Source organism: Zonotrichia leucophrys, chromosome 2 (assembly GCF_028769735.1).
Source record: "Zonotrichia leucophrys gambelii isolate GWCS_2022_RI chromosome 2, RI_Zleu_2.0, whole genome shotgun sequence".
In the NCBI taxonomy this organism is placed as follows: domain Eukaryota; kingdom Metazoa; phylum Chordata; class Aves; order Passeriformes; family Passerellidae; genus Zonotrichia; species Zonotrichia leucophrys.
The window spans coordinates 13982533-13997620 of NC_088171.1; the positions used below are offsets into that span (position 1 = coordinate 13982533).

At 51.3% G+C, this 15088-nt stretch overlaps 1 protein-coding gene and 1 long non-coding RNA gene across 3 annotated transcripts in view; one reads left to right on the forward strand and one right to left on the reverse strand.

The window, feature by feature from the left end:
* The window catches only part of LOC135443606 (uncharacterized), a 76953-nt gene extending 73940 nt beyond the window's left edge, over nucleotides 1-3013 (reverse strand). Inside the window, exon 1 of one of the 2 annotated variants that reach the window (XR_010439078.1) lies at nucleotides 816-3013. This is a non-coding gene — a long non-coding RNA (uncharacterized LOC135443606). Of the gene's footprint in view, nucleotides 1-803 lie in introns of both variants that reach the window. The other variant, XR_010439077.1, reaches the window with a different exon arrangement.
* Nucleotides 3014-6843: 3830 nt separating this feature from the next.
* FZD8 (frizzled class receptor 8) lies at nucleotides 6844-10162 on the forward strand. The gene has a single exon (XM_064703946.1). The coding sequence runs from the start codon at nucleotides 7504-7506 to the stop codon at nucleotides 9508-9510; it is 2007 nt and encodes a 668-aa protein (XP_064560016.1). The 5' UTR covers nucleotides 6844-7503; the 3' UTR covers nucleotides 9511-10162.
* Nucleotides 10163-15088: the final 4926 nt, after the last annotated feature.

Here is a 15088-nt window from a genome sequence, read left to right on the forward strand (position 1 = left end):
TTTGTAACACTGTTGAGAACCTACAAAAGACAACTGCAGAAAATCTCATGCCAGTGGGGCACTTCTTTCTTTCCCCTCACCATACTCAGAGAGGATTATTCCTCTATGGACTATTCCTGCCATCATTATGCCAACTCAGAATCAAGAAAATTCAAAGGAACTGGCAAAGAAATATCCTTATTTTAGAACTCAGGGAGTAAAATGAAAGGAAGGACATTTTGCTATTGCAGTGAAATTCCTTTCAACATCTTGCTTTTCAATCACACCATTCTTTTACTAAAATAAAAATAGAGAAAGGTTTTTAGTGGTTTCTGCTGAGACCAGGCACCTGAAATCTCCCTATAAGCAGTTCCAAACACTGCCTAATGCTCATTCCCTACAAAGTGTTAACATCTTTGACTGTCTAATGTTATAAAGTGAAAAGTACTAACACAATTTGTCATTCTCAAGGCAAATTTATTCATCAAAATTAGTACAAGCCCAAGCTTGCTGTCCTTACTCATATTTGGAATAACCAGCCACTGTTGTCCCAGCAAAACTAATACAGTGAAAAATTAGTCAGGGTCTAACTACAGAGATAAAAAAAATGTTTAGGATAAATGAAATGCAAAGAATAAATATTCAAATTTAGTGATGAAAGATACATCTGCTATTTCAATTTTATCTCCTGGATAAAATGTGATTTTATCATTCAGTATTTTAAAAATTACTACTGGGCATCCATCGAAAATCGGGATTGGAAACAGTGAAACGTAAAAAATGTATACTTCAAACATATGCAAAACATTATTCCCTTAACTTACAGTTCCACTGACCTCCAAGGTGCAAAAAGTAGTATCAGAATTGATGATCAACTTCACATTGTTCAAGGATTTAGTGACATGTTTCTCTTCCAATCAATCATACAAAGTTTTGCTTTCTTATATCTGGTTTTTATTCTTTTCCATGCCTTTCAAAATAAAGCATCATTTTTCCATCAGTTCACTTCTTACTCATAAGCACATCACCTCTTTAGTTTCTCATGTAATTTACAGCATGTGAGAGGTATATGTGCAAGCTAATGTCTCCGTGCAGCTTATGCAGAAGTTCTTGGCTCAAGGTGGATTACACTGCTTAATCTTGTCCCTGCACCAACCCTCTCCCACCAGGCTGGGTGAGCTGGCACAGAGCTGCACACAGGCTGGGCTGGGTTTCCTGCCAGGAGTGCCCCCACAGCTGTGTGAGTGTGGCAGCTGAGCCACCCCAAACGTGACTTACTCCACGAGAGACACCCTGCACTCCCCATCCCCTCTGCTGTGGCTCCTCCTTTCACCCTGTCAGTACCAACACCAGAGTTAAATGTGCTATTCACCCATTTGCTACCACCCAAACATGGACTGAGTAACAGTCAAGGAGGTCAGGTTAATGATGGAGTCCCTTAATTCCCCCAAAGCTGTGACATCAAAGTCCAGGTACCTGCGGGTTATGCCATCTTAAGGCCAGGTGGGAGTTGGAATTTGGAAGCTGCCCATTCCAGACAGGCAAGGCAGGGGGCAATGCAGCAGCAGTGGGTATTTACCAGAACCTTTGCAGGGGTTTGCACACAAGTCGTTAAAAGTGAGGTCTCCAAAACTGAAGACTGACCAAAGACACAGACTCCATGCTGGGAGTAGTGATGGTGAATGTGCCATTCCAGCATATATGAACACTAATTTTTGGTGGAGCATGGAGACAGAACCACAAACATGACTGCAGGAGTCACTGGTGTGCCAGAGGCCTGGACATGCTTCCACTTTGAGAAGAGAGTGGTGCATGCTTATACTCTGAGTGGTGCAAGTTTATACTCTCATATTAACCCCCAGAAACCAGACTGGTGGTTAATAGCTTACCAACCTGAATGCACATAACCATCCTGAGATTCAGGAGTGCATTTACATATTAATGTTCTAACAGCAGCCCAAAAGTAAATTCATGGTTACCTGGGTGATCAGAGGAAGACAACACTACTCACTCGGTCCACATAACCTCACATATGTTATGGTCAGCAATTCATGGAGTTTGTGTTGTTCTCCAAATAGAGACAATGACAATGGAGCAGCAGACAGTTGACATCCAGTGACAATGGATCAACAGACTGTTTAATTCAGTGCAATTTGTCTTCACAAGTCCCATGATTTATCATGTGTGAAACACCACACCATGAGGTATTACAATTTGCAGCACAGGTGGATTATAAATGCAGCTTGCTAACTAGTGGTAGGAAAAGAAAAATACAGCATTTTAGAAAAAACCCTCAAGAACACTGATTTTCCTTCACAATCTTTATAATCTGCATTTTTTTGTATTCCTTCCTCCTGCATTGTTTCACTAATGAGAATGGAAGCAATATACAATTACACTGAGAGTGCCAATACTTTGCAGCCCAATCACCAACTGCACAGTGTGGGAGAGCAGGGCTAAAGCCCTTCAATAGGAGCTCATCTTATACTGCCCTCATGCAAAACTGCTGCTCCCACTGAGTCCTTACACTTATTCTGCAGCTCATACTCCTTCTCTAGTGCAGCCAATGCACTCAAAGCTGCCTCAGGAAGAAATTTAAACACAGTCAGCAGAAAATCCTCCAGCCACATTCAGGGCCACAACTCACAGCTTCAGTGTCAGAGCAATACTCAGACCACAGCACTGATCAATCCCTTTGTGATCATCCTTTATGACAAAGCAATAACAAAGTACTCTTCCAGAAGTTCCTTCTCCTCCTCAGTCACCTGCTCACTGCACTCCAGCAGTAGCTATGGCAGCACATTGTAGTCAGCCAATTTTCTGGTTTCCTGAAGTCTCTCTTGTATCTCATTGAACAACAGCAGCACCACCATGGTACTGTGCCCATCCCCAATCAGATCTGACATGCCTGGAGAAATGCAAGCAGAACATTGTTCTTGCCTACAAAAAGTTCTCATGAATCACAATAAAGTACAGGCTGACTCAGAAGATGTATGAATGCCATTTATTTATTTATTTTTATAAAAGGAAAAATATCAGACTGTAAGACAGATGCACAATGTATTCTTCTATCCCTCTCCTCAGCTTTCACAGCACTGGATTTTTGCTCATAATTTGTGCTTTTCAGGCTTACAGAAGTACAAACCAGGCAATTCCTTCCCAGAGTTGGATGTGCCATCATGTTGCTCAGTTCTGGACCACATGTGGCATGTGAGAGAAAAGGATTGACTGGGGGGGAAAAAACCAGTCTCTCTTAATTTTAATTGGAACTTTTTAGGGGAAATCTGAACACAGATGCAACAACTCTACCTCACTGTGTTTCCTAAATGGCCTGTAAAAATACTCTTTCTTCCAGCTCCTATTTATCCTGTCCTCACAAAGTTCCAGTTTCCAGTTTCATGGTGTTGTTCAATGTATTGTCCATGCAAAATCCCCCATGTCTTGCAGCTAACCAGCATTTGCTTAGACAGTCTCTGCACAAAGCTCTGTGGCCTGTGATAGGAAGGAGATCAGCCCAGCCAGCCCTTCTGGGTTTAATCCATGAAATTACTGCCTTCAGTCAAGGCTTCATTCTAACAAGATTATTTGAACAATTTCCATGGACCAAGTTCTTCTTTTCAAACACTTTTATAAAAGCACCATTCAGTGACCTATCCAGTGCAGACAATGCCACACTAAAATTTACTGGAGAACATTCAGTGGGAATTAAAAAGCAATTTTTCTTCAATCTTATAAACTAAACGTCTCTATTTTTACAAAAACAAAATAGCATTTTAAACCCAAGATTTCATGCGGCATTTTTACTTCCAGTAAAAAAAAAAAAAAAGCAAATTTACTTATTTAAAACTAAAATGTCCTGTGGTTACCATTACCTGGGATCCATATAATCCCAAATGCAAAGCCTCAGATACGCAGAAAAATTAAGCTTATGTTAGAGGGGCCAGTACCAAACTGAATTGTTTGACTAAAAGAGGGTGAGTATCTGTGGCAGCAAAGATCTGTAGTGACAAAGACTAGTCAGAAAGTGACTAGATTTGACAACAAGTCAAATCTGTAACTTTGTAAAAAGTTATAATATCTGTAACATTCTTGCCAGCTTTATATTTCTGCAGGATTTGATGACTGGACATCTGTTTTGAAATCCCAGGGGGAAAAAGTGCTCTAAAGTATTCTCCATTGCTATAGCAAAGTTCAGCTTTTCAGAAAAAGCAGCTGCTGAATTTTCTGGAATAAACACACAAACCATTTTAAAGACTTGACCCTTGATTCCTTCATCACAGGACTTCTAGGGACTTCAGGGAAGTCTCCAAGTATGAGGAACACACAATGGGCTCTGATTCCACAGTGTTGAGCTAACCAGGCTGCTTTTCAGTCACATAAAGCAAAGCAGCCTCCTCACAGCTGTGCTGTTTTATATACCTGAAAGACAATTTTGAAAATTATCATGGTCTTACTGGGGAATTTGGATATGCAGTCATTACTAAATTACCATAAAGTTCCATATTACCAATTCTGTCATTACTGAACAGCTTCAAGACACACAGTATCTTTGTGCGTCATCTCTTCTTCTCGCTGTAAGAAAACAAGAGCATATGAATGACAGCCAAAATGAAGCCAAATGTACTGTTGAGAAACTTAGTATTCTCTTATTTCTAGGAGAGTTACAGTGTAATTCTAAACTGCAGCATTCAGCATGTCTCCTGAGCTTCCTCGCTGAAATATAGCAATGGAAATTTTACAGCATCTGTGTTGCTTTTGGAAGCCATCACCTCACATCTGCTGTCTCTGTAGTGTAAAGTTTAAGTTCAGCATAAAAAGGTACTTTGTAAGAGGCAAGAGGAATCCTGACAGAGCGGTAATTTACAGACTCGCCCGGCTCCCCCGACTAGACTCACTCAGTTTTACATTCTGTGGAGATTTTTAAATAAGGTGCACTTCAAGCAGCCACCACACAAAAAAAGTCACTTCGTAAAATGGAGCATCGCATCTAGGACTGGAGACTTTTTAAACCTCTATCCCTTACTGAGTCCTGTGCCAGATGTTTTCTTCACCGGGCATTGTTCGATCTCCTAAGACTTTTCACAATGGCATTAACTAAATTAGCGCTAAAATAACCATCCGATACTTTAGGGAAAGTTCTGATTGCGGTCACAACCATCACCGCGCGGGTAACAGCGGGACCGACCGCCCAGTCCGAGCAGGAGGAGGAGCGCGGCCTCGGCCCCCGGGAGCTTCCCAGCCCGTGAGACCGGGGCGGGCGCGGGGTCGGGAGCGGCGCTCGGTCAATTGCAAATCAATTGTGGTCACACAGCGGGCGCGTTTATCGCCCTATCATCGCCCATTTCCTCCTATCGGGGTAATCCGCGCGTTCGCTCACACGGCGACAGCAGCCTGTTGGCTCAGCCAACAACCCGGGGATTGTTCCTTGTTTGGCCTCACGCGTTCCATTTCCTCCCCGGGCGCCCCGCACCGCCCCCCGGGGCGGGCTCGCTCCCCCCCGGCCCCGCCGCTCTCGGTGCGCCTCCCCGCGAATCACACGATTCCCGCCGCCGGCAGACGGGCCCCGCCGCGTTCCCGCCGTTCCAGTCATTAGGGCCGCAGCGGGAGCGCCGCGCGAGCGCCAGGCGCAGCAGCGCCTCAATTAACAAACAAACGCCGCGTCCCGGGAGCGCGACAACCCCCCGGGACGGCCCCGCCGCGCCCGCAGCCCGCGCCCGCCGCCGCCGCTCCCCTTAAGGTGGTCTGGCTACGGCGGGGCCGCCGGAATTCCCGCCCGCCCCCTCCCCGCCGCGGGCGGAGGAAAAGCAGCGGCTTCTCTCGCGGCCCCGGGAGTGGAAAGCAGGGGGGGCTCCGCAGCACGGGGTCATCCAGCCGCGGACGGCAGCTCTGCCGGCCCGGGCGGGACACGCCGCCCTGGGAGCCTGCAGGCGGCTTCTCAGCGAGTCACCGCCGCGGCGCCGGGCTGGCGCGGGCGCTCGGGAGCCGCGGCCGTGCCAGGACCGGCTCCCGGCGCTGCCCCTGGGCTGCGGGGCAGTGGCCGAAGGCGGCCGCGGTGAGGGCTCATATTCCGCGAGCAGTGTGCGCCCAGCGTTTCCTATCACCTCGTCCTGCCCGGCTGGGAACCGAGTGTCCACCTGCCGGGGCGCGGGGCTGCTCCCCGCCGTCCCACCGGGAGCTCCCGGCGCCGGCCGGGGCGCACACACGCCGGCCGGAGCTGGGGCGGCTGGAGTGGCTCCTTCTGCCGCCCGCGTCTCGGGGGTCCCCGTGTCACCCGTCACACGCCGCGACCCCAACCCCAGGCACAGCCTCCAGCGCTGCGCTTGCCCCGCGCCTGGTTCGGAGCTCCGCGCTGGGGCCAGGGCCGCGGGCAGCCGGGGCTGCGGTGCTGCCGAGACCCCGTCACCAACACGTGCAAGGGGATGGGGCAGCGCGCACACCGGCACGGGCGGCGATCCCGTGTGCAGAACGAGGTGATAGGAAACCTTTTCCGAGACAGCTCCGACCGCTACTTAAACTGCGGTTGCGGTGACTGTGACTTGGCCGGGATACCGAGCAGGGAGACGGAGATCCCTGCACAGCCCGGGCCGGTGCGTGGCTGCCGCAGCCCGCGCACCGCGGTCAGAGCCGCGCGTCTCCGCACGGGCAGGGGCCGAGCAAGCACCGCCACGTCCCCGCAGCCACCGCGACCCAGCAACACCCACGACCGCCACAGTCCGGCACCGGCGCCACCTTAAGGAGCCCCGGGGCCCGCCCCCCGCGTCCCGCCCGAGAGCGGCTGATTGGCGGACGAGGCGGCGGGGGAGGGGCCTGGCGGCGCTCGCTATAAATATTCATGAGAGCGCGGCGGCCGGAGCGCCGCTGCCGGGGCCGGAGAGCCAGAAGTTGGCGGAGGCGCTGCCGCGCTCGACCCGCCACCACAGCCCGCGGCTCAGGTGGCGCGATCGCGGCCGGGGCGCCCGGCAACCGGAGAGGGACCCAGCGCAGGGCGAGGACCGGCCGGCTGGCGGTCACCCGCGGAGCCCTGGGCTCGGGCGGGCGGCAGAAGGAGCCGCTCCAGCCGCCCCAGCTCCGGCCCCGCCGCTGCCCGCCCGCTCGGGGCGGTGGGAGCCCGACACCGCCTGGTTCCCGGGACGCCTCAGCCTTCTTCACCGCGCCGCCCGGGGGCTAACGGCGAAACTTGTCCGCCGCCGCCGCCCCGTGCCCGGCCGGCGCTGGAGCAGCGGCGAGAGGAGCCGCGCCTCCCCCTGCGAAAGCGACCCCGCGGGGAGCGATGCGACGGCGGCTGAGGGGCCTCCCGTGAGCCGCCCCCCATCCTCCGGCGGCTCCCCCTCACCGGGTGCCCGCGGACGACGGAGTCCGGCGGGAGCTGCGAGACTTCTCTCTCACCTGCGAGCGGCACGGAGGGGGCCGCCCTCCGCCCCCCCGGGGGTAGCCGGGGCGGGGGGGTGCTGTGGCGCCGCGCTCCCCGCGGCTGCTGAGCGGGACGGGAGAGGAGCCGGGGCCGCCGCCCGCGCGCCGCCGAGCATGGAGTGGAGTTACCTGTTGGAAATCACCTCGCTGCTCGCCGCCCTGTCCCTGCTGCAGCGCGCCGGCTGCGCCGCCGCCTCGGCCGCAGCCGCCGCGTCCTCGTCCTCCTCGGCGAAGGAGCTGTCGTGCCAGGAGATCACCGTGCCCCTCTGCAAGGGCATCGGCTACAACTACACCTACATGCCCAACCAGTTCAACCACGACACGCAGGACGAGGCCGGGCTGGAGGTGCACCAGTTCTGGCCGCTAGTGGAGATCCAGTGCTCCAGCGACCTGCGCTTCTTCCTCTGCAGCATGTACACCCCCATCTGCCTGGAGGACTACAAGAAGCCGCTGCCGCCCTGCCGCAGCGTCTGCGAGCGGGCCAAGGCCGGCTGCGCCCCGCTCATGCGTCAGTACGGCTTCGCCTGGCCCGACAGGATGCGCTGCGACCGCCTCCCCGAGCAGGGCAGCCCGGACACGCTCTGTATGGACTACAACCGCACGGACCTCACCACGGCCGCGCCGCCGCCCGCCAAGCCCCCGCTCCGCGGCTCCAAGCCCGGCACCGCCGCCAAGGCGCCCCCCGCCGCCCCGCCGGCCGAGGCTCCGCGCAAGCCGCGGCCGCCGCCGCCCTGCGAGCCGGGCTGCCAGTGCCGGGCGCCCATGGTGTCGGTGTCCAGCGAGCGGCACCCGCTCTACAACCGCGTCAAGACGGGGCAGATCGCCAACTGCGCCCTGCCCTGCCACAACCCCTACTTCAGCCCCGACGAGCGCGCCTTCACCGCCTTCTGGATCGGGCTCTGGTCCGTGCTCTGCTTCCTCTCCACCTTCGCCACCGTCTCCACCTTCCTCATCGACATGGAGCGCTTCAAGTACCCCGAGCGCCCCATCATCTTCCTGGCCGCCTGCTACCTCTTCGTGTCCCTGGGCTACCTGGTGCGGCTGGTGGCGGGCCACGAGAAGGTGGCGTGCAGCGGCGGCGCGGGCGCGGGCGGCGCGGGGGCCGGGGCGGCGGGGGCCGGCGGCGGCGCGGCGGCGGGGGCGGCGGCGGCGGGGGGGCGCGGCGCGGCGGGCGGCGCGGCCGAGCTGCAGCCCGAGCTGGCGGTGGCCGAGCACGTGCGGTACGAGAGCACCGGCCCGGCGCTGTGCACCGTGGTCTTCCTGCTCGTCTACTTCTTCGGCATGGCCAGCTCCATCTGGTGGGTCATCCTCTCCCTCACCTGGTTCCTGGCGGCGGGCATGAAGTGGGGCAACGAGGCCATCGCCGGCTACGCGCAGTATTTCCACCTGGCCGCCTGGCTGCTCCCCAGCGTCAAGTCCATCGCTGTGCTGGCGCTCAGTTCCGTGGACGGGGACCCCGTGGCCGGCATCTGCTACGTGGGCAACCAGAGCCTGGAGAACCTACGGGGCTTCGTGCTGGCGCCTCTGCTCATCTACTTGGCCATCGGCTCCATGTTCCTGCTCGCCGGCTTCGTCTCGCTCTTCCGTATCCGCAGCGTCATCAAGCAGCAGGGTGGCCCCACCAAGACCCACAAGCTGGAGAAGCTGATGATCCGCCTGGGCCTCTTCACCGTGCTCTACACCGTGCCGGCCGCCAGCGTGGTGGCCTGCCTGTTCTACGAGCAGCACAACCGGCCCCGCTGGGAGGCCACGCACAACTGCCCCTGTCTGCGGGACCAGCAGCCCGACCAGGCCCGCCGCCCCGACTACGCCGTCTTCATGCTCAAGTACTTCATGTGCCTGGTGGTGGGCATCACCTCGGGTGTCTGGGTCTGGTCCGGCAAGACCCTGGAGTCCTGGAGGGCCCTTTGCACCCGCTGCTGCTGGGCCAGCAAAGGCGCTGCCGTGGCCGGGGGCGCGGGGCCGGGGGCAGGGGGACAGGCAGTGATCACCGCGGCTGGAGGACTCGGGGCCGGAGGTGGTGGCTCACTCTACAGCGATGTCAGCACCGGCCTGACGTGGAGATCAGGCACCGCCAGCTCTGTCTCCTATCCCAAGCAGATGCCCCTGTCTCAAGTGTGAGGAGGGGGAAAGAGGCCAAAGGTTAGGGAATGAGGGACACTGGCCTGCCTAAAATGCCTCCTCACTGTTTGGTGCCATTAATGAACCCCTAATGGTCCTTATTAGCCACAGCTTGTATAGAACAATGCAGCTGGCAGAGGCCCCAGGCTCCAGCCCCCTCCTCCTTCCCCTCCATTCATATGCAGGGAGCATGTACTTCAAGGAGCCAGCTTATTATTTTGCTGGCAGAGGAGGGTAGAGGCTCACCCGTGTCTTGCAGAGGCCAAGGCACAGCAGCTTCTGAATCACTCTGGACTAACAGCAGCTCTTTGCTCTTTATGGGAGAGAGGATCTTCCTCCCCCCCGTCCTGAGGTGGGAGTCTGCTGGGGACTGCAGGTTTTTGGGATGTGGATGACCAGGCAAATGCCTTACAATATTAACTGAATCAAAAAATGTCTTAATTATACACCCCAGCTAAATACGGGTTTCCTACATTAAAGGATGTATTTATATAATTATTTGTTACCTTGTACAGATGTGTAAAATATGTATATATCCAAAGCTATACAGTCTGTAAATTTTTTTGTAAAAATTTAGAGGCTACCCCTGTAAGAGCAAATATGAGTATTCTATTTTGTCAATAAAATGACTTTTGATAAATGATTTTTTCAAGCTTTTCCTCTCCTCCTGCCCTGGTTATTCCAGCTGCTGTATCTTTAGGTAGTTCCATAAACTATGAACTATGTTCATGCTCTAGTCATTACCTATTAAAGAAGTGAGATATGTAGACACAAGAAAACAAGTCATTCAACAAGTTGTTCTGAAAAAGTGTTTGCCAAAACTGGGAGGTGCTTTACCATAATTCTTTCCTTTTTTGAAAGATGATGATGTCTTTGAGCCTTTACAAAAGAGTCATCTCCCGTGGCATGTTAAGTATCCTTTTAAAACGGGTGTTATTTTAGGAATGTGCACACCCGCCTCTCATGTCTGTTGTCTACACTTCTGTAAGCACCTGCCCTTCCTGGGATGCATACTGAAGTGTAAAAGGTTAATGTTTTAAATTCATAGCTCATGTACTGTGGTGGAACAGTGAGCTGAGATTTGTTAGATCAATCTCTTCTTAACAGATTAAACTAACATCTTAACTTTTGTATATCAAATATGGTCCTTTTTCAAGAGAAAAGGTATTGTTCTTCTGTCAGGAGTAAGCTAATTTATTTGAGCAGAAGGCTGTTGAATTAACAGAAGAATGCTTTGGCAATTGTTGAACTTTTTACCTGTCTGCCCAGTGGCTCAGAACATCATTCCTTTAAGAGGAGCTAAATGAATAGGGTTAATCTGTAGGGAACTTGGTTTCTTTTGAGTTTGGGAAAACTTTGATCTTTTCTCTTCACCAAACGTGATGTATAGTCTGAAGTTTCTTTCCCTGCTGCCTGGTTCCTCTTGTTGCAGACCAATTGGCCACCATGGAGCCTTAAAGTTCTTCAATTAAAGGGACATGGGACTTTTTTTTTTTTATTTTAAGAGGAAGACTTGTAACAGTTAGTGAACACCAGAGGGAAAAGGGAGAACAGCCTTTTAAACAGCTTTTCCCTGCATTGTTAGCCAGACTGCAGGCAGCAAGGCATGGCTTGGAGCATTATAGAAAAGAGCTATGAATGCCCTACAGGTGGTCTGCTCACATAATCTCCCCAATTTAAAACATTTTCCTTTACAGGACAATTGCATTACAAAACTCCCTTCTCTTTTGGTCCTAATTGAACCAAAGAACAACTACAAGATTTTCTTTAAAAACTGAGTGTCCAAAAAATTTTAAAATCTATTAACCAACATTCTAATCTGTTTTCTAAAATGAGAGCACTCAGAATATACCAGGAGTAAAAACTGCATTAGACATTACTCCAGATATTTTACATATTCTGCTTATATTCTGTCAAATTAGCAGTCATTTAAAAGCAATTGGTTAGGTTGTGTGCTAGCAGTGAAAAGATTGCCCCAGGTCCCTTATTAACCTGCCAATCATGATAAGAGATGGGCAGCTACCCTACTAATGACACAGATATCAGTCATGATTTGTGGGAAAAACCTTGTTTCATTGAGCACTGCCTTGATTATTGGTGTCCCTTTCAAAGATCTCCTGACTTAATAGACCCCACTTCTACAAAGTTGCCAGGAACATGAAAAGGAGTAATTTAAAATGCTAACTAACTACTTGATGGGAAAAATAATTTTAACTTCTTAAATGCAAAGGAAATTCCCCTGGGATTTACACATGCTACTTTTTTATGCACCAACTGACCAACATCAGAATATTGACATAGCTGTAAGTTAAAAAGGCCACACTATTTTTCTATATTGCTGGAAACATTCTTTTCAAGGTTGTTGTTAAATCAACATGGCACTTTTCCCAGCTGTCAGCTTTCCTTTCCTGCTGGGGAAGACCCACACAGCACAATCAGTTCTGCAGATAAAAATCTGGGTTCCTTCCCCTCCACCAGGTTCCAGCAAGGTAGACAGAGGAGAGGTACAGCCACAACTCCTCTCTGAGAATTTGTTTAGATAGGTCTCTCACCCACAGGCTGCTGGTGAGGGTTGCTAGCACTGAGATAAAAGCATTTCTAGTAAAAGAAAGAAGTAGCCCTTTGGCTTAACCTCCTCCAGAATGAGCCAAGAGGGGCTACAGGGGAACCAAAAAAAGGGTCTCAGAGCTAGCCAGGTGAACAAGATGCCTGCTTTGGAAGTGACTGAGTAATAATGCAAAGGTTAAACAAATGAAAATCAGGTAAAATTAAAACCACTAGAAACACAAACCTGGGGAAATGGAGCTAAAGAAGCTAACTTAAAAGTGCAGGTTTTGTGAATCAGCATAAAATTTGTAGATAAGGAAAAACAATCAGAAACATGAAGAACATGAAAAATAAAAATCCACAGCTGCAATGAACTTCACATTATTAGGACACCCTTTATCAAAATTTAAGGTTAAATTTGCTATGAAGATCCAAAAAGGTATTGGTGAGGTGATAGGAATGACATGGTAATTTTCAAGATGTGATGATAAACTGCCTTATCTGTAAATCTGCCAGAAAGCCACTGAAAAGAGCCCAAGGAGAGCCATGGTCCCTGCCCTGGCCTGCAGAGCAGGAGTGCCCACAGCATCCCTGCTGCCAGAGGCTCATCCAGGGGCAGGGCCAGCACCCACACACACTGGCTCTGGAGAGCCAAGGGGAACTTTTGCTGTCACTGATGTGGCCCAGAGCACTCCCCGTATGACAGCATTTGGGGGGCTGGATAAAGGCAGCTGAGAGCCTCCCACAGAAAGGCCAAACTGCTCTGCTCAGGTGAGTGACCAAGGTAGCACAAAAACATGGTTTGGGATTTTTTTTGTCTCTAATAAGCAAGATACCTTTGGAGACCTCTCTCATTTTTTTATTTCCCCCACCCCTTTTTTTTTTCCCCAGGACCCTTCCTTACTTTACATGCTCCTGCTTCAGAAAGGAAATCTTACAGATCTTTTTTCTCCTGCTGCAAAAACTAAAAATCCCTGCAGCCTCCCAGAGAGCTTCTGGTGGGCCTCATAAAGAGGCACAGCAGTGCAGGTGAGGTGCAGAGCCTCAGCAGGGACACAGTGCATCCCCTGGGCCCTGCTGCACAGTCCCTGGGAGCTAGCTGGAAGTGTGCTCCAAAGTTTTCCCTTTGCAGGAGAAGTCCCTGAAGCTTTGGTAATCAATCTTTTGGTTGGGAAGGGGCTTCAAGAAAAGAAGGAATTAGGAACTTCTTTTATATTGTAATAATACAGATGTGACCAGGCTTTCTGGCAAGGCTTAGACTGGCACAAAATAAGTGTTTATCCTTTCTTACACAATATTTAATGTATTGGGGTGCTCAAAGCTGTCCCAGGTTGGGTAGGAAAACTGGAGGCAGAGGTCTCTCTGTGCACACACTACCCACAGTGTTTTCACCACAGCTTCAGAGCCTGGGCTTTTTCCAGGTTCCCTCAGGTGGACACATCTCCAGACACCTGAAAGTGGCTTGTAGAAGAAAGCAATGACAGTTTTTTACAAGAGGAAACTGGTACTGGGAGATAAGGCACAATGCCCAAATTTAAAAAGGAATCACTAACTGAGAATGAAAGGCCTTGGGAGAATACCAGCTCTACTTTGAAATAGAAAATTCAATATAAGGCCACTTCTTGATCCCATCACACATTTCTGTCACAAGCACTACATGCAGTGCAGAAGCCAAACCTAGCCTGCACAGTAAGGTAACCCTCTTAAGCAACAAAAATATGACATTTTACATAGGATAGACAGGCCACCTAATGTGAGGGAAGAGAGAGAACTAGTGATAATGTGCATTGAAAAATTACAAAAGATGCTCCTGGAGTGAAAACTCACCTGCAGCCAAGATCATGCTGGAGGAAGGCTCAGTGCGGACCAGTCAAACCAGCTTGTGGAATCACAGCCAGTCTCCAGAGTGCCTGTTCCAACCTGCCTGCAGCATGCCCTGCTCCTGCACCCCATTCCAGAGGCACACAGCCTGTGCTTCTGCAGGCACACACTTCCACCCCCACACACCATGGCCAGTGCAGGCCCAGCAGCAAAGGGAGTGAGGAGCAATCTCTCTCCTGCCTGGCCATGTTCCCTCCTTTTTTGTCCTGCATACCAAAACTGGATGGTATGGAAGGACAGCACATCTGTGCCTGGAATTAAAGAGGCTGGGCAACAAAGGACACCCTGGGAACAATAGGATGAGACTAAGAAGAATAAAGAGATCTGAAAATGTCAGTCCAAAGAAAAAACATTAAACAAGGCAGGCTCCCTGCATGTGGTCATGATGAGCTCCGGGCAGCCTTTAAGAGAACTCAATTAGAAATCCTCAGACAGCTCTATTTATTTAAGTTTTACAGCTGCCCATCATTACTGTAATCAGGTATATGAGTTTCACTAGTTCAGCAGAAATGATCACACATAATAAATGCTATGGTGGCATGGAAATAACTAGTGTCTGGTATTAAAATGTGGAGCAATAATCTGAGGTGACTAAGGACAGTCAAATCACCTCAGAAACTAGTACCTAAGGTCAAATGCTGAACCAAGCTTTTTGAAGGCTGAGATAACACTTCTTCACTCCTACCAGTCTCTTATCTGTCATCTCAAAACACTTTACATTCACTCGTGAATTAATAGTCAAATTTCTTCTTGCGAGGCAGAAATTGCAGTAATAATACCCAGGCTAGTGAAACCTAAATGCATTCTGGGAGGAACACCTGGATTTCCTGACTGTGCCGTGTGTCCTCAGCGCAGCTCCATTTTCAGAGCAGTTTCTGGCACATTGAGAGTCCCCGCAGAGCCCCCGCGGCCCCGAGCGCGGCTCTGCCCGGCGCGCTCCCGACCCCACCGGGCCCTGGGTGCCGCAGGGATGAGGCGGAATTGGAGGAAAATCACTCATTTCTCCCAGTCCCTACGGCAGGCAGGTAGGGAAAAGAAGGTTTACAGCAATTCTGGAGCTGCTGCTGGCAGGGGCTGCGGTGGCTGAGGCGTGCGGGACGCGGCGGGGCCGGGGCTCCGGCGCTCGCCATCCCGCAGTGCCCTCCGCTGG

What these genes read in the sequence shown, in the direction of transcription:
- FZD8 (XM_064703946.1), top strand. Translation starts at nt 7,504, where the DNA reads ATGGAGTGGAGTTACCTGTTGGAAATCACCTCGCTGCTCGCCGCCCTG.